Genomic DNA, 26,825 nt, shown 5'->3' with positions numbered 1-26,825 from the left:
AAAGTAATAACGGCACTTGCCTTAATTAATTAAAAAAGTACAATATATTAACACTATAAAAAATATAAACGAACCCCCGCATATAAACCGCGTACTGCCTAAAAATAGCTAGGTATCGAGTAATTTACGGCGAAGGCCGAGCGGCTATTTATATATATAAACGCCTCGATATCGCTAAATTAAAAACTAAAACAGGCCCCGATTAAACTACCGTTATAATACCGAAAAAAAAAAATAGCCGCTTTACTATATAATTTATATATTCGCTAATCTAAAAAACTTTTCGATAACGGAGCCCCCTAAACGACCTCGATGCGATCTCGTACCCCGGGCGACACTTATTCGTCGAAAACTTTAACATATACTATCCGCTTTAAAACGTGTATGGTAAAAAATCGTACGGAGTAAACAACCTTTTTGCCTTTACGGACCAATAGAATTTAAAACTAACCACGCTATATAAAGAAATTACAAAACGACGCTACGAATAAAAAAATTCCATACTAAACTTAGCCTAGGTAACACGAGGAATAATAATCTTATATAAAAAAAACCTTAGCTTAAAAGGTTTTAACCATAGGGCATAAGTTGTCTACGTTAAACTAAAAAGCTAACTCGCTACGAGGTAATAAAATAAAAGTAGAGGGATAAAACTAAACGATATTAAATAAAAGGCTAGTACGGGCGGAAACCGGAGCACGTTTAACCGATATCGCCGAGTTAATAAGCCCGAAAAAACTGAATTAAGTTATCGATAACCTTATAAGCAACCTACGAAAAATTACCGATATAGTAGCCCTAAAAAAAAACCCCTATACTAATAAAGGTACGCCCTGGTGGTTATCGGAAGTCTAAAAAACGTAAACTATAACGAAACAACGATACCGAGCCTATTTCGCGGTACCCTCGTAATATACTTAGAACTAATACACCGAGTTGAAAACGGACCTAGAGAAAATCGTTTAAATAGCGAAAACGAAAAGCTGGCGCTATACAATCGCCGCTGCCTCTTACGATTTTAAAATACTTTGGTCGCTTGAATAATAGGCCCGACTACGGAGCTAGACGTTACTACAGATAGCGGGAATCCCAGAATTATAACGTAGCAAAGGAGTTATTAACGAGGCGCGAAACTACGACGAAAAAACTACGCTTTTTTTGGAAAGGTTCTTCTTTAACCCAAAAGCCGACCTTACGGACTTAAATACCGTACCGAACCACGCCCTTAGCCTTACCCTTATCGAGGCGGAGGTAACGGCTAAAGAAATAAAAAATATTATTAAGCAAACGGGACCCTAAAAAGTTTTAAAAGAAGACTTTTTACTTCTTAGTTTCTTTAAAACGTATAAGGAACCCTTTTTCCGGACGTTAGCCGGCTTAGCGACAGCGAGCTTCCGGCTTGCCTATTTCCTTAAACGTTTCCGTACAGTAAAGGTTATCGTGATCCTAAAGCTAAATAAAATAGTAACCGAAAAATAGACACCTAATAAATAGAGATCTATTTTATTACTTAGTACGGTCGGAAAGGTAATAAAAATAGCTATAAACCGGCGAATTACCGGAATAGCTAAAGAGTACTCGCTTTTATTTAAAAGTTAAATAAAAAACCGAACGTAGCGGTCTACCGAGCTAGCTATTCGATTAATTATCGACGTTGTTCGTATAACGTAGTAATAAAAAAGCGTCGCTTTTTTTTTAACTCGATATTAAAAGCGCTTTCGATATAATTAACTATAAAAGACTAATTATTATACTCCGCGAGAAAGGACTGCCGAATTGGGTCTACCGATGGGTCGAGAGCTTTATTACGGATAGATCGGTTTACTTTTATTTCGACGGCAAGTCGTTAAGGAAAATCTAGCTCCGCGCTAGTGTTTCGTAAGGCTCCCCGTTATTACCGATTTTCTTTATTTTTTATATCGTTATATTATACGAGAAATTAAAAGCGCATAAATAGCTTATTATTGTCGGATTCGCGGATAATACGAATCTTATTACTGTAAAACTAAATTACGTTACGAATTACCGAAACTTAAAAAAAGCCTGGGAAATTTATAGCCGTTGGGCACGCACGAAAAAGATAGAGTTCAAACTTAAAAAAAAGCGAGCTTATTTATTTTATTAAAACGCGAAAAGCTTATACGCTATAAGTACGCCTCGGAAACGCTATTATAACGCCGGTAACCTTTACGAGATTCCTCGGCGTTTAGCTTTATCGGAAGCTATAATAAAAAGACTATATTTTAAAAATTAAAGCGAAAATAGTAACTTAAATATTAACTTTTACTAGGCTCGCAGCGTTAATTTAGGAATATTTAATACGAAGGGTAAAAGAGTTTTATACGAAGGTAATACGTAGCGTATTCGTATACGGAGCGTCGGCTTAGTATAAAATAAGCGATACCGAAAAAAGGCTAGCTTTTAGCCTTATAATAATCCAAAACTTTTATTTCCGGACCGTAATAAGGGCATATAAGGCGACCCCCTAATACTATTTAAAGATTAAAACGGTAATTCCCCCCCTTAACCTCTATTTAAATACGAAGGCAGCTAGCTTCGAAATACGCACGGAAACTACCGGGAAACTATAACTTTTACGCGGCGCTTATATAAAAACGGTAGAGATTATTAATAAAAAACGTAGCGTAAGGAGAAAGAGATAAAAAAAACCTTAAAGGGCCATTAACGAAGCCCCTATAACTTTATAATTAAGCGACGCTTAATTAACGTTAGCTAGATAATGGTTAAATAGTTAAACGGTCGAATAAGCGCTTAAAAAAAAATAGGAATAAAAATAATTTTATACCGTTACTTCGACGCGAAACCGCTGTAAACTAATTATAAAGTCGCCGTTAAACTAGGGAGCGTATCGTCGTTATAATGATATATTTAAACACGAAATATCGGTCTTAATATAAGTACGCATTAAAAAAATAGGGCTTAAGTCGTTCCTGTTTACTTATTAGGTTTTAAACGTCCCGACGCCGCTATATAATTACGGTAAAGGACAGGAAATAACCGAACACCTAATCCTATACTGTAAAGACTTCGAGAGAAAACAAAAGCAACTAATAAAACAACTAACACCTAGTCCGCTACGAACTCGTCGCGATTTAGCGACGCTTACTATAAAAAAGATACGGCGAAGGTTATCGCAAAGTGGCTTTTACGGACCGGTCGACTACCGCTATATAAATTAATAATGGAGATTAGGGGACTACCCGAACCTGAATAATTTCTTTTCAGGCCCTAAAGCAAGGGTTACTAAACTGGTGAGTAAGAACCAGCATAGTAACGTCGAGTACGTAAGGTAGATTTTACGATATTAGCAGCGTGTATTTTTAGTCCAGCTTCGGCACGGTTTATTACACGAAGAACTAAGTAAATATACCGAAGGCCTTCGGCATACGGCGTACTATTAATAATAACACTAAGCATGATCAGCAGTGATCACTAAGCAACACCAAGCGTGATCAGTGGTGATCGCTGACCAGGCGCGATCAGTGAAGGAGGGATTGGATATATAACGATAGACGTTCCCTATATATTTCATATAAACACTCTCTACTTCAGTGATCAATCTAAGCATCAATCTAACTCATTGGTGAAGCAAACAGCCTTAACGACTCTATTGTGAATACCCTCAAGTCTACGCACCTCAGTCATCTTTATTCCTACGGCTATTACACATTATATCGATAAAAATGGACTTCTATCGCACGTTCAGATACTCTCTCGTATTGCTAAGCATAAACCCCAAGTACGTCTTACTAGGTTTCCTTTGAAACCCAGATAGCGTTCGTTACAACGATATCGTTATAGCATTTAAAAATCGAAAAAGGTATACAATTAATTAAACGATTAACGTGGTTTACCACTACGCGACGCATATCACTTGGCGACGCACCTCAATTCAATTCCAATACAATTAAACTTCAACGCGTAATACCTCCACAACCATAATGCCTAATCAATCCCAAGAAGATCGGATAGTTTTAGCAATTCAAGCGACACGAAACGGACCGAATCAAATAAGCCAAAGAGCAGCAGCAAAAGCTTACAACATACCCGAATCAACTTTACGCCATCGAATCCACGGCCGAACTTCAGAACGCGAAATCCGACCGAAACGACGTAAAATAAATCCAACTGAAGAGGAGGTACTTCGCAAGCATATAATTGATCTGGATATCCGAGGGATGCCTCCCGATCTCGCTGGTGTAGAAGATATGGCTAATCTCCTTACCGCGTCGCGCGGCGGCGACCGCGTCGGCAAGCACTGGGTCAGGCGCTTTATCGACCGCAACCCGGACCTGAAGACCAAAATGAATCGTCGGTACGATTACCAGAGGGCTCTTTGCGAGGATTCTAAAGTTATTTCTGCCTGGTTTGCGCTGGTCGCGAATATAAAGGCGAAATACGGGATCGTCGACGAAGACATCTGGAATTTCGACGAGACCGGCTTCATGATGGGCATGATCGGGTCAACACTCGTCGTAACACGCGCCGAGCGGCGTGGAAAGGCGAAGTCGGTCCAGCCTGGTAATCGGGAATGGTCAACGGCGATTGAATGCATTAATTCGCAGGGCTGGTGCATTCCGCCGTTCTTGATCGTTCAAGGCCAATATCACCTCGCGAACTGGTCCCGCGAAACCGATTTACCGGGCGACTGGGTGATCAAGCCGACTTCCAATGGCTGGACCAACAACGAGACAGGCCTAGACTGGATCAAACACTTCGATAAACATACCAGATCGCAGACGAAGGGTCGCTACCGCCTCCTGATTCTCGACGGCCACGAGAGCCACATTTCGGCCGAATTCGAGGCATACTGCCAGGACAACGATATTATCACTATTAGTATGCCTCCCCATTCATCGCACTTGCTCCAACCTCTCGATATAGCACTTTATTCGCCTTTAAAACGTGCTTATTCGAAAGAAATCGAGCTATTTATCAAGGCTTCTATAAACCATATTACCAAGCTCGAGTTCTTTATCGCCTTTAAAGCCGCGCATTTTACTGTTTTTACGGAAGCCAACATCAAATCTGGATTCAGCGCATCTGGTTTAGTACCTCATAACCCTGACGAGGTAATTAGCAAGCTGAATGTGCGTCTCCGGACGCCTACACCTAACCCATCCCGTCCAGGGACGGCCAGTACCTACGACCCTCAAACGCCGTCCAACCCCCAACAAACAACTAAGCACTCTACTTATATCAAAAAGAGGGTGTCTACCCATCAAGGAAGCTCTCCGACGCCGATTTTAGATGCGGTAGACCAGATGGCGAAGGGTATGACCAAAATGGCCCATGAAATGACCCTTATGCGCGATAGGATGCATATGCTGGAGGAGGCTAATTTGGCACTTTCTAAGCGCCGGAGAGCCAAAAAGTCGCGAGTCCAGCTTGGAGGAGCCCTTACTATTGAGGAATCTCAGCAGCTACAGGACGAGAAGGCAAAAGGGAAGCGTTCAGCGCCCGATGAAGGTGAAAATGGGGGTTCGTCGAAGCGGAGGGCGACCGGTGGAAGGCGCTGTGGTGTTTGCGGCGAGACAGGTCATAATGCGCGAACATGTGAAAAGGATATAGAATCAAGCGAGGAATCGGATAGCGAGTAGTTTTAATTGATTTTAAGCGTTGTGGTTGAATTAATTTATGTAAAAGGGTCGAGAAGTGGAAAAGGTGCGTCGCCAAGTGATATGCGTCGCGTAGTGGTAAACCACGTTATACTCTTAAAAAACATTATTAATTTACGGGCGGCAATAAATTTTAATAATTCCTCGGAATTAACGTTATTTAAAACCGCGTTAAAAGATATATTTAATTATTATAAACCGATTATATTAATAAAATTACGCAATTATTAAATTAACCACCGAAGCGGTTATTTCGAACTTTTATAGCTTAAAACGAGCTCTTATTTTTTAACGGACTTACACGGCTAAGCGAGGTTAACTTATATTAAAAAAAGATCGATTCGATCTTATATACGGCAGTTATTACTCGATTAAATATTATATTTACCGCCTTTCGTTTATTTAAATTTAATATAAATTTTAAACCGTTATATTATATTATAGTAAACCGAATCCTTTAATACCTTTACTCTATAAAGCATTTCGTATTATAACTAAGAGGATCCGATAATTTTATCGTGGTAAGCGACGTTTCCTTCGCCGATAATTTATTAAACCGAAAAAGTTTATAAGCGTATACTATAAAGCTATTTAGCGGTACTATTAGTTAGCGAGCGAATAAATAAGAGACCGTGACTACTTTCACAACGGAAGCGGAATTACTCTCCCTTACTTAAGCTGCTAAAGAAGGGTATTTTATCTTTAGACTATTAAAAGAATTAGGAGTAAGGCTAGATATTTAAAAGATTCGTTTAGAATGCAATAATTTATAAATAATACGGTTAGTTTAAGATAAAGTTACGGTTTTAAATACTCGCTTAAAGTATATAAATATTTATAATTATTAGTTAAGGTAAGAGGTTTATATTAAAACTCTTACGATTATATACACCCCGTTAAAACATATAATTACCGATAGTTTTACGAAAGCATTTCTTTATTAAAAGCATTAACGATTTATCGAATAAATCGGATTAGTAGATATAAGGGAAAAGCTTAAAGTTAAATAAAAAAGGAATTTAACTCTAAAAGACTTTAAAGCAACCGAAAAACTAATTATTAAAAGAGAAATAAATATTACTAGTTATTAACTCGTTTATCTTAAAAGGTTAATAATTAAAGGGGTATATTAAATAAAAGGGTTTCTCCGAAAGGCTAGTTTTAAAAGAATATAAAAAACCTTAACAAATTACCTACTATAGTAACTCTAGTATACGGAGTTTAGGTTAAATACCTTAAAATTTTAATTAAAAAGGGTATAAATAACTAAGAAAAAATCTCCTCTGCAAGGACAGACGGAGGAAAATACATCACTCTGAACTACACAATATCTACTTCCATTTAATACACGTGATATCTAACAAGAGGCCGTCACCGTAGCTGTATCTGTGTATGTGTCGGCGATTATCGAGGGACACAGCCCTGGTTGCATCTGTCTTGATTGGGCTTCTACCGGATAGTCACATACGGGCAGCCCAGTCTCAGGTTCTTGTAGCTACTCTGTCCATCGCCAAAGGCGGGCGGGTCTGGGAACCAGTACCTCATCGACAACATGCGGCTGGCCACGAGGCCGTTCAATGCACAGTATGCAGTTCATTGACGATTCGCGGCTGGCCAGACTCCACGCGGCTTAGCGATGGAGTGGTTCTCGTCACTATAAAAGTGATAACTGAAACCACAATGGTGCCTTGTTCTTCCTCTCGCTCTTTGGTCGCAAGCGCATCCCTCTCATCAGCGCTGATTGATCACTCCAGCCCTTCTTCGCCCGCCACCTAGCGGACCATTACCGAACTCCCACTAAGAATCCCAAGTGTAAGTGAGTTCATCTTATTATCATAACCCCGAATAACACATTTGATCCGACTTGCTAACAATGCCACGCGAACAAGGACACACGCAAGATCCGCGACAATGGCATTGCCGATCCTGTTGCAGAACTACGACGTCCGCGCCATGGAGCTCTACGAGCACTTTCCCGACGACACCTTGGTCCCGGGCGCTCGCGAACGCCCGCGCTACCCGCGCTATGCGATCTACGAGATTCACTTCGAGCCTCGGCTCGGCCCCTTCCCCTCCCGCTTCAACGACGGGGAGCTCTACGTCTTCGGCCTGATCCTCGAGCACGAGTTCGAGAACGCCCAGATGCCGGCCCAGCAGATCAGCGAGGGCGTCCTCTTTTCCGAGTTCCGCATCGTCCCCGGCCAGCGGGCCGGCCCCGTCGCCAACCCTGACCCTGCTGCTTATCCCGGTGGTGCCTACGCCGCGACCGCTGCCGGAGGCGGATGGCTCCGGCGGTACGGCGTCCCCGTCATGTTCGCCCTGGTCGCCCTCCGCCGCGGCGACGCGGACGAGCTGGCCGAGTTCCGACGCGTCGCGCAGGCCGTCTACGAGCGCATCCTCGGGTACCGGTTCGGTCGCGCCCACCGGCAGATGCGTCAACGCGCCGGATGGGCCCTTTGCCTCTTCCCCAACGGCCCCGCCGCCACCCGCCACTGGCTCCCTCCGTCGGTCACGTTCGCGCGCGCTCCTAGGGTTCCCGGCCTAGATCTACTTCTGGCTCCGGCTGCGGCTGGGGCTCTGGACTCACCTGTTGCTTCACCTGTTGCTTCACCCGTTGCTTCGCCTGTTTCTTCGCCTGTTTCTTCGCCTGGCCGCAGTTCGACTGGGGCTACTGCTGGGTCTGCCTCTGAAGAGGATGAGGAGGAGAACGTGCCTGGTCACTAGTTGGTCAACCCCTACAGCTTCTTGAGCAATTTACGACCACCAATGCTGGCTTTTTCGAGATTTCTCCGAAGACTTCTCAAGCCGGCCATAAGACTACATCAAGAAGGGCGCTATGTATTATGGGAGCATGTTAGATAAATGGAACCACACCACTCAATAAACATGATTTCTTTCACGGATCTATGGCATCTGAAACATGTATCTCGGCGTTTCCGGCCACACTCCAGAGTTCGATTGTGTCACCGAATATAACTGGCCATTGCGTACTATTAATGATTAACCGTAGCCCACTAGATCTGCTGAATGAATGCTATCTCGTCATTCCATAACTCCTGCCTTGACGAGAAAGACGGGACCATGTCGAACCCATGAGGCACACCGCGATACACAACCGCCTTCGCCCGAACGCCTTGCTGTTCCAGCCTTTCCGCAAACGCCACCGACTCCTCGCAGAACAGGTCCAGGTCGCCGACGCCGATGAACGTAGCCGGGAGGCCCCGCAGATCCTGGGCGCGTCCCGGGGCGGCGGTGTACGGGATGCTGTCGTCTGCTATAAACACACACTAAGTCAGTAGGCCCTTGCGGAAGCGTGGATGTTAGATAACTTACCCGACTCTCCTCCTTCTGCCTTCACCTTTGCCAAATACGCCTCCCAAGCCAACGCATTAACCTCAGGCCGCCACGTCAAGTAAGCCAACCGCGGATCCCCCTCCCCCACCCGCGTCCGGTCATCCAGCATCGGGTACCTTAGCAACATCGCCGCGATCGGCGGGTCCATCCCCTCGTTCCGCGCCCGGAGCGCGGCGGCCGCGACCAAATTCCCGCCCGCGCTGACGCCGAACGCGACGAGGCGCGCCGGGTCGACGCGGAACTCGGGGGCGCGCGCCTGAACCCACGCGACGGCGGCGTGCACGTCGTCGACGGCGGCCGGGTAGGGGTCCTCGGGCGCGAGGCGGTAGGCGGGGGCGAAGACCTGCGTCCCGGCCCGCTCGGCGAAGTCGGCGATGGCGTGGCGCCAGATGGGGACGGTGCCGGCGACGAGGCCGCCGCCGAAGGCGAAGATGATGGCCCTCTGCGGGGTGCCCGGGTTCTCCTGTTGCTGCTCTTGGGTGCTCAGGGGTGCGAAGCGGGTGATTTCGAACTCGGTGCCGTCGGCTGAGGTCGCGGTGCTGGTGGTGATGTCCATGCCGTCCGGGAGAGGGATCGCGTCGAACACGGTCTTGGTGGTGGCGTTTGTCGTTTTGCGGAGGACGTGCAGGTCCGTCACGGCCGGGGGCGGGGCTGGAGGCTTGCTGCCTAGCAGCTGCCAGTAGTCCGGGTGGACGAAGGACGGGCAGGACGACGAAGGCATGGTTGGTGTCTTTGACGCGGTAGCCGCTGGTTTCAACATGATGATATCTTCTTGATCCTTGTCTCCTACTTAGGGAGTCGGCCGGGTTCCAACCACTTTAAGATCTCGGTTTTGTGACTCAGTCTGCTTGACTATGTCTGCGTCAAATCGCATTTTGGGATTGAGGGGGTTTTGTACTGCAACAAACACAGCCGGATGATCGGCTGTGTGGGGGCCAGGGATGAGCTGCAAGGGGTAAATCCTGATTGTGCCGTATCAGATCTAACGTCAGAGGCACCCGCCCAAGTCCACTTTTTGTTTCTATTTTCCGTCATTCTTTCCTCGCTTGCTTTAGGTTGTCCTGCTCGTATTTGCCAAAGTATCTGGTCCTTTCAGCATGTAGAATCAACGTCAGGTCCCCGGTTTAGATTTCCATGTCCACGTTAGCTGCGCCTCGGAGTTCCCCAGTCCAGTGGGGGTTTGGGCCCAATTCCCCGGTCGAAACCAAGCGCGGTGCTACGGCCTCCCCCACTAAACCCTTTTCCAACCTCACGTCGCGACATCGTTGCACTCTTCCAGATCTTTTCGCGCAATTCTGGTGCGAGGCCCATAAAACCAGGCACTTTTTCGGGAATGGCTGTCATTGCAGTTTATTGCGTCGGAATGGTGACCAAGAGAATTTCCACGATCAACTCGTCAAGTCGCCTGAAACTGGTTGAATCGGATAGGTTCTCGATAAGCTGCGGAACGAGAATTCGGGCGTGTGATCAGTCGTGTGGGAGGTATGGCCTTGCTCACGTTTGAGCCCTTGATGTACTGGAAGGACTTTATGCTGTGGGAGTCCGCACCGCCTGAATGGGCCGATAAGCTGGACACGGGTGATGGTTGATGGAGGCTACCCGAGGCTACTCCACTTCTCTTTCCAGTCGGATTATGGATGTTTTGGTGATTGCTGCTCGTGACAAGCGATGTTGATAGATCGATTGGCTGGTGAAATGGTGAAATGGTGTTGATGGTGTTGAGACGTCCGCAGGTGGTGTGGTGCCAGAAAAGCTTTGTAAGGACGGCAGTCGCCATCTGAAAAATGGATGCAAGTACAGGCCATTCATTGCACCTTCCTTGATTGAAATACCCAACCCCAGAGTCAGAACAAACGTACAGTGAGGTTCGCTCACTTGCAATGGCTTCCTACTCTACCATTCCTTCACCTGGGTTCCCATCCGATTGTCCACATCAGAAGCAATGACTCCCCCTCCCGAGCAGCGACAGAACCTTCTCCCTCTTCCAAAGTACGCACATGCTGAGTAGCTACCCGGCCGCTCGCTCTTGTTGGATGCTAACCTTGTTTCCTACGCCTAGCACCTTCGAAGTGACTGGTCCCTACCGGCTCATGGGAGTGTATCTGCAAGGCCCCCTCAATTTACAATGGAACACGTTCCTCACCCATCGCAACCTGGATGGCCCGCTCCTTGTTTCCGGAAACGAGGACGACCGACTCAATGACTGGCCCGATGACAAGTTCGCCGACGTCGAGAAGCGCATCAGGGAGCAATACAACCACGGAGGAACCGCCCCTGATTGCTACAAGGCCGAACTGCACGGCGACCCGGCCGTCGTCAAAGTCGTCGCCCATCGCCCGATGCCCGCTACGGTCGTCGTGATGCGTCACAAGAATCTCGGTCTGGCTATGGGATACCTGGTCGCTCATGTCGCCATTCGGGAGATGACAAAGGGCAACGAGGACCAGTGGTGGGCAGTGGCAGTTTACATGCTTGCGGAGGATCAGGGGATTGAGTGCTTCCCCTTTGCCAAAGCACAGTAAGCGCAGTGTGCGTGGTACAAGCAGACGTGATAGGGACGGCTTACGATTGGGGGACTTGGTTACATCATTTCAACGGTGTTCGAAAAAAGGCATTATGTAGATACGGAAAGACACTGGCCCATGGCATGTTTAGACAGGCGAACGGTGAATGTTTAGGTTGTGGAAGCCTTAGTAGTCTCACAATGCCACTGCACAATCTTCACCGTTTCCATTGGCCGTTTTTTTAATTACTGCCAGTTCACAGGCCAGTGCGGAACGACTTCTTGTTTCTTGCAAATCCTAAGCCTGGACAATTTACAGGCTCCATCTAACATCCACCAGTTCCCTTGCTGCCTGGTGCCCTCAAGTCGACTCGTGACAATCAGCTGCCCCGGAGCTTCATCTTCGTGGGTACTTGTATCCAATATTTCCCTTTACCGCGGACTACCTCTACAAAGAGATTGCTGTGGTATTTCTTCCAGTTCTCAACCATTCCAGCCTAACGCCTTCCACCTGCATTCCCAGCCCCAACTTGTGGGTACTCTGCATCTCCGCTTGATTCGTTTCATTACCAACACATCACATTCCCGGCACATTGCCTCTCCCATTATACGTGGACTACGCAATGGTTGAACTTACCGAGCAAGACGTCCAACCGGGCGATGAGCAAGATCGGCTGGGAGCTGACACACTCGACCAATACCAAACCCTTCTCAACTGTCGCCTTGTCGGATTGCTGCAACGGCAGAACGAGAAACACATGGATAGCATCTCATTCTTGCTGGATGACATGAATTCTGCGCAGGAGAATGGATCGGGTGCTCAAGAGGCTGTCATTCATGGGATCATCAACATCGCCAAAACCCGCGAGGGAATGATGCTAAATATCAGAAAACTCCTCGATGAGGTGGACGCCAAGATGAATGGCAACACGGTTGGAAGGAAGGCAAGCGTAGCCCAACAGATGGATCTCAACGTCCAATTCCCCGATGGCATCAGACTTGAGGACGAGGTAAGTAACTTGGGAACCCGAAACCGATTCGCCACTGTATCAAAAGGCTGACATACACAATAGCGACAGGCCCTGATGAAGAAACTCGATCAGCAGCTCTTAGAGTGCGAGGCATTGATGGAATACGCCGACACACTTCTGATGGACAATTGCACACCTGGATAAGGATCCGCTGCTGCCACATCCGGACCCGAGCACGGCAATGGTGGGGAGGCTGGTCAGTCGAACTGAGGCCTTTGGAGATCGGTCGAGGATCTTGAGCATCCATTCATTCGAGCTTGAACAGAGTGCTTTCTCTTTCGTCTAGTCCTGGCCTCCCGGGAAACGATGGGACATCTGACGCATTAAATAATTGCGTTTGGCATTGGGCCTACATAACATAGCCGTGGACTGGGGCATAGCGGCAACCGGGCCCCCATGGGGCAAATAGGTACCGTGAGCCAGGATCACATTGCTTTAGTTCATCATAGGCATCTTAGTGCATCGCGAATCAATCATGAACCAAAATGCGTAATTGAGTAGAACTACGACAAGTGGCAGGGGAGTTAGTCCTCTACTCTCATGGATTTCTCGCATGTCCATAGATGCCGTGACGTCCATTTCAAGGGTGATGGTTAGTCCAGATCCTGAAATGGGAAGCTGTGCCCTCGGCCGATGTATTTCCAACGTCTCTGTAATCACCAGCTGTTGACCCCGTCACTGTCAAATCTGCTCACCTAGCCAGTTTGATTGAACATCTAGGTCACCCAACCTGCACGTTGCTTTGACAGACCACCATACGCGGTCCGAAACAAGATCTAGTTATCTGACGCGTAGGGCCTCTGTGTATGTTCCGAATTGATACCGCCCCAGGCCCTTATTTTTGCCAGGCAGGTTTGCCAATCCATTCTTCACCTGCCACTTTGTACCAACCCACCCTTGACAATCAAACCCTCTTCAAGTTCCGACTGGGTCATCTTGTTTCTTGACTGCCTTACCAACTGCTAAATCTAAATCTGCTCCCATATCCACTGGGTTATGCATCTTCTGGCAAACCTCCTTCACGATTCCCCACCTCCCACAGAAGAAACGGATTTTCCCCATCAGCGCTCTTCGCACTCCTCTCGCACCAGCAGCTATCCCCGAAAACACGAGGACTTTATTACCTGTTCAAGATTTGGACAGCCCGTCGCTCGTCAACATCATGTCGCCAGCCCCGACGGCTGACGATCTCATGACGATGGAAGCTGCTCCAACCAATCCCGACCACACACGTCCGCATACCAATCCACACCAAGATATCGAGGTCATCCTCGGGGCGATGAGACACGAAGGCTGGACCGACCAAGCCCTGGCCCAAGCCCGCAAGTTCCTCAAGTCCCACTTCCGGTCCCAAAGAGTCCGGAAAGTGCCGTCATCGGTAGCCGGTAGCACGCCCGCCGTCCGGAACGAAGTCAAGCGGCTCAAGAAGAAGGTGAACATCTACTCGTGCCAGCACGGCGCCACGTGGTACAAGATCCAAGCCTACGCCAACCCGGCCCACATCGGCGTCCTGGGCGCCGTCATCAGCCTCTGGGGCGGCCAGGTGCCTCGCAGCTTGGAGGCCGCGTACGAGGCGCGGGGCCAGAAGGAGCTCGTGGGGCGGGTCAAGGGCAAGACGGGGCTGGGAGGGTATAGAGTCGGCGGTGGAGGGCCGCATGCGCAGCCGGACTATTGCCCCACCGCTCTCATGATCTCGCGTGGACGGGTCCCTACGGCAGAGTTCGTGAGCGAACCGCGCGAGCTGTGGGAGCTTGGATACCGCTTTACCCTATCGGATGATGGGGACGGAGATATGAGGAATTTTGCTATGGCGTTTGTCCGTCCTCTCAAAAGGCAGGTCAAGCGTAGGCTGAAGGGGGCGTCGAGATAGCTGGGACCTCGTTCGGGGAACGAAAGTGGGCAAGACATCAAGGAAGACCCTAACCCCTAGATAGGAGCAATGAGCACTGGGCATGTTCCTTTCAAATGTCTCTAGTGTATCTAGACAATTCAGAGGCCTCTCAAGTCACTAGTTACACCATCAGTCTACAGCCTCTGCAGATAATACGAGCCTTTGTCCCCCAATTGGCTTTTGTCCGAATCAGTGGGCGATTAGTGTACCAAACCATTTTCTGTGTACTAGAAGTCTGCTCGATGGCATTTAATGTAAGCTGTAGACCTAGAACTAGATTTAGCTAGCTGGCATGGCGCCAGCGCAGCGCATCCAGATGAAACATCGAATACTAGGGTGTCGTTGCCTTCGCAGCAACCCACTTAAACTTGACCAATACGACAAGAAGTCTCCGAGCCAGTGACACGGAATTCATCAGTATCGGTTGGACGATAGGCAAGCTTCTACAGTAAGTGTCTATCTAAGTATCTTACTGCTTTACCGAGCGACAGATACGTGACGTATGACTCGAAAGGCGTTGCTATCGGTTGCAGATGAGACGACATGACACTCTCTTGGCTCTGCTGGACGGATGGCGTGGCATTTAAAAAGGACAAAAGGAAACGGTCCTGCCAAATCCTTCCCTGTTAATCACGGTGCCCAAGCCTACTAGCTCCAAATACCACCGCACCAATGGAAGTCAGCAACCGGATCCCTGATCTGTCGGCCATCAAGGACGAAGCGCGTGCTTTGGAGATGCGCTACAGGGTTAAGGATCGGCAGACCATGGTCGTGGGCGTGGCCGTTGAGCAGATCATCCAATTCCTGGAGCGATCCTCTGCCCTCATCAACTTTGTCGTTCAGGGTTTGGGAGACCCAGTCGGGGTTATTTCTGGCCATCTCAGAAGTCTCCTGGCAGTAAGAAATTATCCCCGCCATTCGTAACATTTCCTGGCTGATACTCACTTGCCAGGTGGCCGAATTATCGGATTCGCATTTCGACTTCGTCAGTGCGGCTGTTGCCAGGGTAGGTGGCATATTGTCGTCCACATGCGAGCAGTTGGTTGAGAGAGCAAGTTTCGAGGACAGAGCTGGCGAGGCGCTGAGGCAGCTCTATTTGGAGGTAAGCGTCTTTCGGGGTTAATTCTTCGCTATTCCAGTGTCTCATCGAGGCTATATCACGCTTCATTCGAAGGGTTATCTTTACCCCCCCGAAATTACCGAAGACGGTGACTAAGTCCAAAGGAGGATGCAGGGCATTTGCTCCGTCAGATCTAAGAGGGGCGGCCATGATGGACTGAGTTGGCAGTAGGGCTAAAAACTACAATCACGCGTAAGACGATGCTGCCTATCATGGAATGGACTAGAAATGAGACCAACAGCACCATGTACCGCCAGGGGGTAGAGCAAGAAACAAGGGAACAATCGCGCACGTTTCTCAAATCTCTCTCTCATCAGGTGAGACATGCCCCGAATAGTGTATGTTGCGGGCCATCGCTTCCTGGCACAATGCAGTAAGCTCTTGAAGAAAATAGCTTCGACCTGGGGTTTGACGACGACGCGGATGCCGCCAACCCAGTCAGCGAGAGTCATTCATTCCCCAATATCCGGACAGTCCAGTAATCATTATAGGGCGAGGATCCGAGATAGCCTAAACCCGACTTGAACCTGGGTAACAGCATCGTTAGTTGCGACACGGAATGGGAGGTGGACATGGCGCATGTATTAATTTCGCCCATTTTCTAGGACATAAGCTGAGGACGATGTCTTGGGTTCTCACAAGCAGAATTGCTACATACGTCTTCTAGTTGGCTACACCGGATGTAGTTCCCCATCCACCCGTATCAGAAGAGATGTGGGGGTGTCTGGAATCTGCGCCCTAAGACAATCGACAGGAACCAAAATGCAGATGGGGCAGGCTCGGGCTAGCTCGGTAAACGTCCCAACTTTAACACAACGACACGCGATCAGGTTTTCGAGGAGCCGTTAGAAGTAACGGAAGCCTAATGTCCGCAAGAACGGGGTGCTGTATTGGGAATGCCGGGATGTATACCTAGGCTCAAGAGTGGTCGGCAGAAGAGGGTGGACGGGTGTTTGGTAGTCAGTCGCCTACTATGACTTGAACGGATAGCTCTCCTAAGCAAATGTGCGCGACAAGTTGGCAGAAAACATACATAGGTAAGTACGTAAGCTGTTGATTTGGTTGGAGATGAAAAGTGCACTCAACTGACACAAGGGCTCATGGCTCCAGCCGTTGATCGGAGCGACGGCAGCTAGTTATTTTTATTTTCAGGTTTCAGGAGATTGCCCAGACAGCCAACCCCACGTTTCGCCAGTTTCGGCTCGCCGGGTCGCCAACCCCCACCATGCCTACCAGCCGCCGGGTGTTGCGGGGTGCCGCATGCGACACTGTCACTTCGAGTTACCAAAGATGCTTCTAGATTCATCTGCATATGTACATATTATCTCGGCATGGCATGGTTTTAGCTACATGTCGACATTATCCGAATAGAAAAATCCAGAAAGCGACAACAAGCTTGGCGTTTTGATTGACCCACCGACCAACACGAGTTGAAGCTTGATTGCTGCCAAGCAAGGAGATGTGATCAGCACGGCTGATGCAGATGAACGCGTACAACGGGCGGCTCGTGCCCTAATTACGTATTCAGCCCTCCCTAGGCAGCTAGCTAGGCACCCGAATACTTGCATCAGAAACATCCGTTGCGTACTTTTGACAGGCGGCATGACTTATGCAGACAGATGACTACTTTAGTAGTAGGCAGCAAATGAAAGAAGACATGACAGTATCCGAGGTATCGCATCGCGTGCTTCCGATACCTTATGGTTCGCCCTAGACTGCTAGAGTCGTCCCAGCCCACCGGCTCGGAGGGACTGCAGTTACTCCAGAAGGCATAGTTCGTGCATGGCACAGTCTGCTGCAGTGCACTACGCACTACACCAAAAGCAGTCAGAACGTTGGTCAAATGGTTTAGCAGCGCTTGGCACATAACATCAACCCATCTCGTCCTACGTGACATCGGGACCGCATGTAGGAAATTGATTGATGTAGCCATCGCCTGGCAAAGTTGGTAAATGCACTTTTTACATGGGCCTGGCTTGCAGCAGCTATGCTTTGCTTGCTGGATGGGGAAAGAATGTGCAATTCGAGTGGCGTCAGCAGCTGCACAGATCGTATCACATCGCAAACAGCCACCAGCCAGCGTGTGGTGTTACATAATTCAGCTTGGTGATGGGTAGGCCGGGGGTTCCCTGCGCCAGATGATCCCTCCATCGACGCCATCCGCGCCGCGCAATTGATTTGCATGATTCCACTGGATCCCACCATCCCACCATCCCACCATCCACCATCTACACTGTTGGGCGTGTTGTACCTCTTACGTTACGTACCTACTTTCCTAACATTGGCGGCCCTGCATACTGTACACACCCTCAGCCCCCGGATGCATCAGCAAGGGACACTCGTCAAACAAACGAATGACACACCACAACCAAGGGCCCTTTTCCTTTGCCCGGATCCGTCACACTAACTAAGTAAACAGCCAACACCTGCCTACCTCGTGTCACGTCTTACATTCCTTTTCTTTCATGTCCTCCCCCCTCCCGTCCGACGTTTCTGTCCTTTTTTGAGCTCCTGTTTCGCTCCGCCGACATGTCCCCTTTGCCAACATGATTCAATCGCGGCGCTCCTTCACAGCAACCCTGCTACTGGCCATCTGCCTAGTCGCCACTTTTTACACGGCCGCCCGCATCGGCATTCTCGGCCCCTCCTACATCCAACCACCACTTTCCATACCCTACTACCACGGACATGCGCATGCGGCCACCGGCGCAAATAACAACACCGACCCCCAAGATGGCGCTGCTTCAGGCGCATCATTATCATCATCATCACCGGTCAAGGATCCCGCATGCGCCTGGATACCCGACACCTCCAACATCCTCGTCGTCATGAAGACGGGCGCAAGCGAGGCCTATGCGCGGGTGCCCACCCAGCTCATGACGACACTGCGCTGCGTCCCCGACTACCTCATCTTCTCCGACATGAAGCAGACCCTCGCCGGCGTGGAGATCCACGACAGCCTGGACACGGTCCTGGAGGAGGCCAAGAAGGACAACTCGGACTTCGTGCTGTACGACTACCAGAAGGCCTGCGAGGTCGACCTGGAGAACTGCAACCGCGAGGGCGGCGACGCCGCCAAGGCCGGCTGGAACCTGGACAAGTACAAGAACATCCACATCGCCGAGAAGGCGTTCGCGCTGCGGCCCAACTACGACTGGTACGTCTTCATCGACGCCGACACCTACGTGCTCTGGCCCAACCTGGTCCAGTGGCTCAAGAACTTCCGGTCCACGAGCAAGCACTACTTCGGCAGCATGACCATGATCAGTATGTTCCCCTTCGCCCACGGCGGGAGCGGCTACGTCATCTCCAAGGCGGCTATGACCGAGTTCAACGGGCGGCCCGACGGAAGCGTCGCCAACAAGTGGGATACCAAGATCCACGACTCCTGCTGCGGCGACTACATGTTCGCCAAGGCCTTCAAGGAGACCACCGACGTGTCGGTGAAGAACGTGGTATGTACTCTTTGCCCCCTGCAGCGTTGCGATGCAAGGTTGGACCGACTAACACATGCTTTTAGTGGCCGACCATCAACGGCGAGAAGCCCTACACGCTGCCCTTCGGGCCGACCCACTGGTGCCATCCCGTCGTCACCATGCACCACCTGAACTCGCAGGAGATCTCGTCCTTCTGGGAATACGAGCGCGACTTCTTCTCACCGCACGACTCCTCGGCGCGCTCCTCGCTGTCGACGCCGCCACAGCGCACGCTGCTGCTCAAGGACATCTACACGCACTTCTTCGCGCCCAAGATGCAGTCGAGCCGCGAGGACTGGGACAATCTTAGCGACGACGTCCTGTACGTGGACCTGTCCACGTCCACCGACTCCAAAGGCCGAAAACTGGAGACCTGGGAGCTCGATCGCGCGAAGAAGGGGCCCATGACGCAGGTCGAGCGGAAAGCCCACAAGAGCTTCGAGGACTGCCGCGCCATGTGCGAGGCGGCGAACGACTGCTTCCAGTTCCTGTACCACGCCGGCGTCTGCGCCAAGAGCTTCTCGTTCAAGCTCGGGCATCCGAACCGGAGCGAGCAGAGCCCCGCGTACCGGTGGCGGAGCGGCTGGAACGTGCCCAAGATCAATAAGTGGATTGAGCGGCAGGGCGAGTGCAAGAAGCCCATCTGGCCTAAGGTGCAATGATGAAAAGCCGGCGTGGCCCTGTCGGCGAGGGAAGTCCTGCTGTATATTACGAAAGCTCTGGGATTATGGGACAATGATTGACTTTGGTACTTCATGGGCTATGCTTTGGGGCAGGCGAAAGGGGTTCAGGGGTTTAGCGTACGGCGCATTGTCATTTGGGGATATACCTACCTACTTTGGGCAACTCTTGCCAGGTACTAAAAGCATTTCTATAGAAAAGAATAAACTATTGAGCCAAGGCAGAGCAGTATCGTGCAATTCGAGCCTCGGTCCATGTCACACCACACTGCATGCATGCGCGAACCCCACGCCCCGGCTCGTTCCCCGGTCTTGGATGTCGGTGAAGGGTCCTGTGGGTGGGTCGGTCGCATCGCTTTTCCCAAAAGGAGGGCGACCAGCTGATGCGGAGGCGGGCTAGGTGCAAGTATGGAGTATGGGGAAGCAGACCGCTCCATCATGCGACTGCTGTCTGGCGAGACTCTGCTTTCAACCAGTCAATAAAGTCACTGTCCGCGGGTAGACTAGTAGGGAAACACGTCGATAACCCCACACACTGCATGCATTCGAAGCTTCGTGGTGATTCTGCGACCCCACGCTTTCAGAAGAGGCGGTATGAAATGCCGGTCAGGTCAGACTAGGGCTCGGGGAAGGGACGCGGAGGAATAGGAACTGCATATCATCAGGAGAGGTTGCATTTCCCCCTGTGTGTCCCTAATTCACCGGAGGACCCCGTTTCCCCTTGGCAAAGACAGCCTAAGCGATTAAGCTTTCACCCCTGCTGTAGAGTCGACCTGAGAAAGATCCATCCAACCAGTGCCAGGGGGCCTACTCTGCAGTCGTCTCCTGCAGCACCTGACACAAGAACTCGGGGTTCATGGCAATTCCCCGGAGGTTCTCCGCGAGCTCGTCAGGCGGCGAGTCCGCGATGATGTTCCCTCAGCTTGGTGGAGCTCATGTCGGGGTCCAGGGTCGGGTGCTTCGTCCGTATGTACCGAATGCTGTAGTCCTGGCCTTGGACCTGCTTGTGGCACATCCAGACCTCGTTGTCGTCGCTGTCGTCTTCGGTGGCACGAGTACCCTCTTCCACCGCCTGTTGCTGTTGCCCCTCCTCCTGTTCCTTCAGCTGCCGCCGCTCCTTCACCCATGGTTCGAACTCAACCATTTGGCGCAGTGGTTGCCCGTTCCCCGCGTCGAAGTCCGCCGGCCGGCAGATATTCGACGTCACGACGCCGTGCCACCCATGACACTGCGGCCTTTCGGCTTTGACATAGTCCGGCCCCAACAACTCATGGAACTCGAGGGCGAACCCGTCCCGTGCGCAGGCGTCGTTGAGCTTCGTCTGGAACACCCACCACGCATTGACGTCGCGCGGCAGAACCCAGAGCCAGCGGCGCCGCTCCGCGCCCAAACCGTCCTCGAGCAGGCGTCGGCGCTGCTCGAACTTGAGATGGACGGGTTGGGAGTCATTCCGGACCTTGCGCCGGACCCAGGACTGGCCGTGCGCCATGACGAGGACGGCGACGGCGTTGAAGCCCGAGGGATCGCGGGAGTGGTGGTAAATGTGGTCGAGCAGCGCTACGTGACCCGCGTGAGGGGGGTTGAAGCTGCCGATGTAGTAGATGATGCGGTTTTTGCGGTCTCGTCTCAGGGTCGGCGGCTCAATGTCGTCTGCACCACCCCGGTCTTCCGTGTTGAAGAGTTGGACGGAGGGGTCTTTGGTCCAGGCTTTGCGGATGTAGTCGTCCAGTCTCGCCGTCTCTGGGGGGCGGGGAGCTTGATGGTAGCATTTTGTCTAGGCACTTTTTGAACATAATTGCTCCCAGTATCTAGAATGTCGTGTTGGATATGACGGCGCTTCTTTCTGTAGGTTTAGTGTATCGTGAAGGAAAAGAATGCAGAGACTCCAGAATCGACTGTCAACGTTACGGCACGAGCCATCTCTGGGATGTCCTAATACTTGGCGATTGATGCCTGGCCGGGGCGCTAGTTAGAGTTGTTTCATTCAGCGGATTGATGCATTGCTGCTGCCTTGAGTGAGTAAGTGCAGTAAGTGGTAAAAGTGGATTACGTAAGTGCTGGGCCTTTTGATGGAATACAAATGAGCCTGTAATTGAGCGAACCGAAATACCATAGCGAACAGATTCGTCGTGTCGCGAGATTTGTTGCCCGGTCGAGATCGAAGCCTTTTTGCCGTGTGAGCCATCGGCAGGCGTGTCAACGACGAAGCTTTCTTCCCATCTTGGATGATGCGAACGGCGCGACCCTGTGGCGCCAGCGTCGCTACATAAAACTTGTTCCTATAAATTGATATTTAGTTCGTCAAGGTTGGCTTGGGCCTGAGTAGTTGGATTATGATCATCTGTGATCGGGGAACTGTAATATATGAGAAGATGTTTTGGTGTATACCCCTCGCTGTGCAACAAGAGCGAATTGCGCAAAGCTTCGTATATGGATTGGCGGGGTCAGCGGTCCAAACCTCAACATGTGACTCGCCAGAACTCTTTCCTTGCTTGGAATAAGCCTGAAACATGAACTCATGTTGATAGTATTGAAAAAGCAGATATGAATTGTCGAGCCGGAACTTTAATGGCTTTCGAAAATCAATTGAGGTGCTCTCAGATGATACCTACCTCCGTATTTCGGACGTTGAGGAAGATAAATCTGCGTGTGCTCTCCAATGCGGTGTCCGCGCGTCGCGTGCGCCATCTTCAACTTCAATCTTTAACGGAGGACAAGCCACGGAATTTCAAATCAGGGTGAAAAAGAGGAATTAAATCAACCAGGAGAAGCGGCAGCCCAGCTGGATTTCGAGTATGCCGCAATGAGAGGCGCCCGCAAGTCATTCCCGGCAGCTCAAGTCCGATGCTATGTGTGTGCTCTCTATGAGTGCTGGATGCAATTGCCGATCCCTTTATGCATCAGGACATGGTTTCTCCTACTTGTAGATACCAAGCCGCAATGATGTAAACTTTGATATCAAATGCAGGGGAAAAGCTCCGGGCAAACTGATTGTACGGAAATTTATTGGACGCTTCTTTGAGCAAGCAAGTCAAGGAACCCCTGCGCCAGCCTTAAGAGTTCCAGATATCCGTCAAGCCGTTTCAATGTCGCAGAATTCCCCGAGCCGCAGGCTAAGATTGTCACCGGGCGAAATCTGCTTGGCCGTCATACTGCCCCTCCATGGACCTATGAAACCTGCACTGCTGAGAACGGTGTTCTTGATGGTCGGAGATAAGCACCGGCCGTGGAGTGGGATGAACGCATGGTCCCTGGCTTATCGGTCATTGCGGGGTGTCAATTGAGCTTGAGCCGCAATCTTGACGTCGCCATGAGGATTTCGACTCCATTTGCAGCCCTTGCAGACCCAGTTCTACGGCCATCGTGGAATCGCATCGTCGGGTCGTGGAAACAAAAGAATCAAAACGATCGCCCTCCTTTAAGTCAACGGCAAGATACAGTGGAAACACGGGGGCCCAATCTGACGTAATTTTCCAGCGAGCAGGGCTGAACTACGAACGAGTCCGACGAAATGGTGAGCTGCGACCGCGAAAGCTTAAGGGAGCGCCTCTTCAACCGAGATGCGTATGCCAATCAAACGTTGTTCCCCCACCAGGAAGAGACATAATTGATTGCCATGGAAGTCAAAGGGTATTAGGCCCTCTACAACCCCCACGCCCCTCTCCTTTCTATCGAGTTTTTTTTTTTTGTTGGCGAAATAGATTGAGGTTGAAAAGGGAGACAATGCAAGGTCGAGGAGACGGACCTAAATGACGCAAGCCCCAAAAATCAGTCACACTAGCAAAAATGTGATCCGGGCGGACCGGATCCAGGACGCCAGGGCGGTTGCTGGTGCTGTGGGGGTCCAATGCTTCCAGGTTAGCCTGGCCGGTAGTGCAAGGTAGCCTGAGTTCAGGCTGATGGCCTCTGGATGGCCTGGACTAGCTGGGCATCGTCTGGACACACCCTGGAAGCCTGGGCAGCCTGGGCAGCCTGGGCGAATGCAGGCGTACATAAATGCAGACGCAAAATGTTTGCTCGAGTCAGGGGTCCTAGGTTCCACAGGCCAAAGGGGCTGGAGCATTCCGCGAACCGGACTCAGGCCCCCAAACTCCAGTTTATTGTGCCTAATCCCACCCAGCGAACGCTCAATCATCGCTAGACTTCGACCTTTTTGAATTGGCGAATGCATGCACCTGCAGTCTTGGGAAGTCTATCTGCCAATGGTGAATATTCCCGGCGCCAGGCCTCGATTCTAGGCTCTTGTCCGGAGAGACAGAAAAACGGAGCACGGGCGCGTACACCGATAGACGGCGTAGCATTCGGCATCCGGAATCTGTCCCGCACTGCGTCTTTGTCTCAACCCCCCACCAACTGATCTGCTCTGCTCCCTTTGTTCTGTCTCTCCCCACGGCCAACAGAGAGCGAGAGAGAGAGATGTGCCTGGCAGCGAAGTCGTTTAGCCAGCAGCCCCAAGACCAGCCAAGTCAGGCGTTCTTGCGACGGAAGATGGTCTGTCGTCACTCGATAACCCACAGAAGAACCCTCCCGCAATGCCATCCACAAATATGACAAGTGTCTCCAAAGGTCTCCAAAGCCCCATCCAGGCCGCTACAAGTACACGTATCGCATTAGGTGGATCCCCGTCATCCACCGCTCTTTGCCACACGCCCAGACAGCCCTGGCCCCGGTTCTTATCAAGAAAATCCTACTGCTGCTGGCCTGCTAGATAAGAAGAGGGCGCAGGACGTCAGCTTCGAGGGGCAGCTTGTAGCGGTCGTCCTCATTTTTCATTCATCCATCTATCCATCTGTACTCTACGTCGAAACCGTTCTTGTCTTACCCCTCAACGTCCTCTCACCCCTTGACCTTCATTCACCCAGGACGCTATACAACCACAGACACAGACACAGACAGACAATATGCCTCACAGCCTCTCGCCCGCCGCCCTGAGGCTCAGCAACAAGAACCTGCCCGAGATCTGCTCGCGCAACACCGAGGTCGAAGCATGCAGCTACTCTAGGGACAACCTGAAACACGGCATCGTCCACGTCGGCGTCGGCGGCTTCCACCGCGCCCACCTGGCCGTCTACGTCGACCGCCTCATCTCCCAGTTCGACCTCAAGGACTGGTCGATATGCGGCGTCGGCATCACCAAGTGGGACGCCCCCATGCGCGACGCCCTCAAGCCCCAGGACTACCTCTACACCGTCATTGAGCGCTCCGAGGAGGGCAGCGTGCCCAAGGTCCAGGGCGTCCTGACCGACTTCCTGCTGGCCGAGGACGACAACGAGGCCGTCATCGCCAAGATGGCCGACCCCGCCACCCACATCGTCTCCATGACCATCACCGAGAGCGGCTACTACTACAACGAGAACACCCACGAGCTCGAGGCCCACCGCCCCGAGATCCAGGCGGACCTCAAGGGCGACGGCCCGCCCGCCACCATCTTCGGCTTCCTCTTCGCCGCGCAGGCGCGGCGCCACGCCGCCGGCCTCAAGCCCTTCACCGTCATGTCCTGCGACAACATGCAGGGCAACGGCACCATCACCCGCAGCATGCTGCTGTCCTTTGCCAAGCTCAAGGACCCGGCCATCCACGCCTGGCTCGAGAAGGAGGGCGCCTTCCCCAACAGCATGGTCGACCGCATCACCCCCCGTACCGTCCAGGAGCACAAGACCTTCCTCGCCGACACCTTCGGCGTCCAGGACGAGTGGCCCGTCGTCACCGAGCCCTTCATGCAGTGGGTGCTCGAGGACCAGTTCAGCGACGGCCGCCCGCCCTTTGAGAAGGTCGGCGTCCAGGTCGTCAAGACGCTGCACGAGGTCGAGCAATTCGAGATGCACAAGCTGCGCCTGCTCAACGCCAGCCACTCGGCCCTCGCCTACCTGGCCTACCTGTCGGGCTTCGAGTACGTGCACGAGGTCATCGCCGACAACGTCTTCCGCTCCTACATCATCAACATGATGCAGAAGGAGGTCCGCCCCCTGCTGCCCGAGATCGAGGGCGTCGACATCGAAAAATACTGCAACACCCTGCTGGCCCGCTTCGGCAACCCGATCCTCAAGGACGAGGTTACGCGCCTCTGCCTCGGCGGCTCCGGCAAGTTCCCCCAGTTCATCATGCCCTCCATTGCCGAGCAGATCCGCCGCCTGCCCGACAACCCCGCCGACGGCGCGCCGCTGCGCCGCCTGACGCTCGCCGTCGCCGGCTGGTTCCGCTTCTCCAACGGCCTCGACGAGGCCGGCAAGCCCATCAAGGTCAACGACCCCATGGCCGCCGAGTTGCAAGAAAAGGCCCGCGAGGGCGGCCATGAACCCCATGTTCTCTTGGGCATCAAGATGCTGTTCGGTGACGACCTGCGCGGCGACGAGCGCTTCGTGAAGGAGCTCACCGACGCCATGGAGAGCCTCTACACCGTCGGCGCCCGCAAGACGCTGGAGAACTACGTGTAAACAACAACAAGCAACAACAAACGAAGATGTGGTGTTGTTGATGACGATTTGACGATGATATCCAAAGGCACGTTGGCCGATAATGAGTGTGTTTGATGATTGAAATTGAAAGAGAAAAAGTTCAGGAGTTCTGGGCGGTTTTTTCTGTTTTATTTTTTCCAAACGACATATATTTAGAGAGAGATACTACCTACATGTACGGGCTTCGGTTGCCCATAGATATAGATACGACATAATGATATGACCGTTGAGCTACGGCTCGCGAGCAACACACCTATCGCGCTTCCTCCGCATCGTCATCGTCGTGATCCCTGCTAGCACCAGTCCACTTCCCTCCCGCGTGCGCCCCGCCGAACTGCGATCTTCTGCCTTTGAATCACACGATGCACTGCACTTAGATCGCGCTTTCGGGAGCCATGCGCGCGGCTCCTCGGCTACGGGTCACGAGCAACACTACTACGCTTCTATCGCATCGTTTGTGATCCTTACTAGTGCAACCCACTGCACGCGCGCGTGCTCCGCCTTGACATTTTGTCTCGCTGAAGCGCACGATGCACTTGGATCGCAGTTTTACGAAACCAGCTTGATGGTGCGAGACAAATAGGAATTGTGAAAAGGGGATGAATGCCTGTGCGGTTATACTCTACAAGCCCCTTAATAGCGGTTCCTAGATTTATTTCCACTTGATTCTATTTGA

At 51.2% G+C, this 26,825-nt stretch overlaps 9 protein-coding genes across 9 annotated transcripts; 7 read left to right on the top strand and 2 right to left on the bottom strand.

Moving 5' to 3' along the window:
- Positions 1-7,550: 7,550 nt before the first annotated feature.
- On the top strand, positions 7,551-8,363 carry PG986_008679 (uncharacterized protein; the record flags this gene model as incomplete). The annotated part of the gene is made up of 1 exon (XM_066844901.1): positions 7,551-8,363. The coding sequence occupies one exon, from the start codon at positions 7,551-7,553 to the stop codon at positions 8,361-8,363; it is 813 nt and encodes a 270-aa protein (XP_066697299.1).
- A 290-nt stretch (positions 8,364-8,653) lies between these two features.
- Positions 8,654-9,714, bottom strand: PG986_008678 (Alpha/Beta hydrolase protein; the record flags this gene model as incomplete). The annotated part of the gene is made up of 2 exons (XM_066844900.1): positions 8,654-8,913; positions 8,973-9,714. The coding sequence occupies 2 exons, from the start codon at positions 9,712-9,714 to the stop codon at positions 8,654-8,656; spliced, it is 1,002 nt and encodes a 333-aa protein (XP_066697298.1).
- A 1,276-nt stretch (positions 9,715-10,990) lies between these two features.
- PG986_008677 (uncharacterized protein) lies at positions 10,991-11,515 on the top strand (the record flags this gene model as incomplete). The annotated part of the gene is made up of 1 exon (XM_066844899.1): positions 10,991-11,515. One exon carries the CDS (start codon positions 10,991-10,993, stop codon positions 11,513-11,515), a length of 525 nt encoding a protein of 174 aa, XP_066697297.1.
- A 604-nt stretch (positions 11,516-12,119) lies between these two features.
- On the top strand, positions 12,120-12,671 carry PG986_008676 (uncharacterized protein; the record flags this gene model as incomplete). Its single annotated transcript, XM_066844898.1, has 2 exons — positions 12,120-12,506; positions 12,576-12,671. 2 exons carry the CDS (start codon positions 12,120-12,122, stop codon positions 12,669-12,671), a joined length of 483 nt encoding a protein of 160 aa, XP_066697296.1.
- A 1,018-nt stretch (positions 12,672-13,689) lies between these two features.
- PG986_008675 (uncharacterized protein) lies at positions 13,690-14,397 on the top strand (the record flags this gene model as incomplete). The annotated part of the gene is made up of 1 exon (XM_066844897.1): positions 13,690-14,397. The coding sequence occupies one exon, from the start codon at positions 13,690-13,692 to the stop codon at positions 14,395-14,397; it is 708 nt and encodes a 235-aa protein (XP_066697295.1).
- A 693-nt stretch (positions 14,398-15,090) lies between these two features.
- On the top strand, positions 15,091-16,280 carry PG986_008674 (uncharacterized protein; the record flags this gene model as incomplete). The annotated part of the gene is made up of 3 exons (XM_066844896.1): positions 15,091-15,315; positions 15,371-15,520; positions 16,206-16,280. 3 exons carry the CDS (start codon positions 15,091-15,093, stop codon positions 16,278-16,280), a joined length of 450 nt encoding a protein of 149 aa, XP_066697294.1.
- Positions 16,281-18,084: 1,804 nt separating this feature from the next.
- PG986_008673 (uncharacterized protein) lies at positions 18,085-19,676 on the top strand (the record flags this gene model as incomplete). Its single annotated transcript, XM_066844895.1, has 2 exons — positions 18,085-18,993; positions 19,059-19,676. The coding sequence occupies 2 exons, from the start codon at positions 18,085-18,087 to the stop codon at positions 19,674-19,676; spliced, it is 1,527 nt and encodes a 508-aa protein (XP_066697293.1).
- A 907-nt stretch (positions 19,677-20,583) lies between these two features.
- Positions 20,584-21,807, bottom strand: PG986_008672 (uncharacterized protein; the record flags this gene model as incomplete). Its single annotated transcript, XM_066844894.1, has 2 exons — positions 20,584-21,468; positions 21,805-21,807. The coding sequence occupies 2 exons, from the start codon at positions 21,805-21,807 to the stop codon at positions 20,584-20,586; spliced, it is 888 nt and encodes a 295-aa protein (XP_066697292.1).
- Positions 21,808-24,595: 2,788 nt separating this feature from the next.
- PG986_008671 (Mannitol 2-dehydrogenase) lies at positions 24,596-26,128 on the top strand (the record flags this gene model as incomplete). Its single annotated transcript, XM_066844893.1, has 1 exon — positions 24,596-26,128. The coding sequence occupies one exon, from the start codon at positions 24,596-24,598 to the stop codon at positions 26,126-26,128; it is 1,533 nt and encodes a 510-aa protein (XP_066697291.1).
- Between the last annotated feature and the right edge of the window lie 697 nt (positions 26,129-26,825).

Source organism: Apiospora aurea, assembly GCF_038362705.1.
Source record: "Apiospora aurea strain CBS 24483 chromosome Unknown utg000006l_segment0_segment0, whole genome shotgun sequence".
Lineage (NCBI taxonomy): Eukaryota > Fungi > Ascomycota > Sordariomycetes > Amphisphaeriales > Apiosporaceae > Apiospora > Apiospora aurea.
This window is presented reverse-complemented; position numbering and strand designations above follow the sequence as displayed.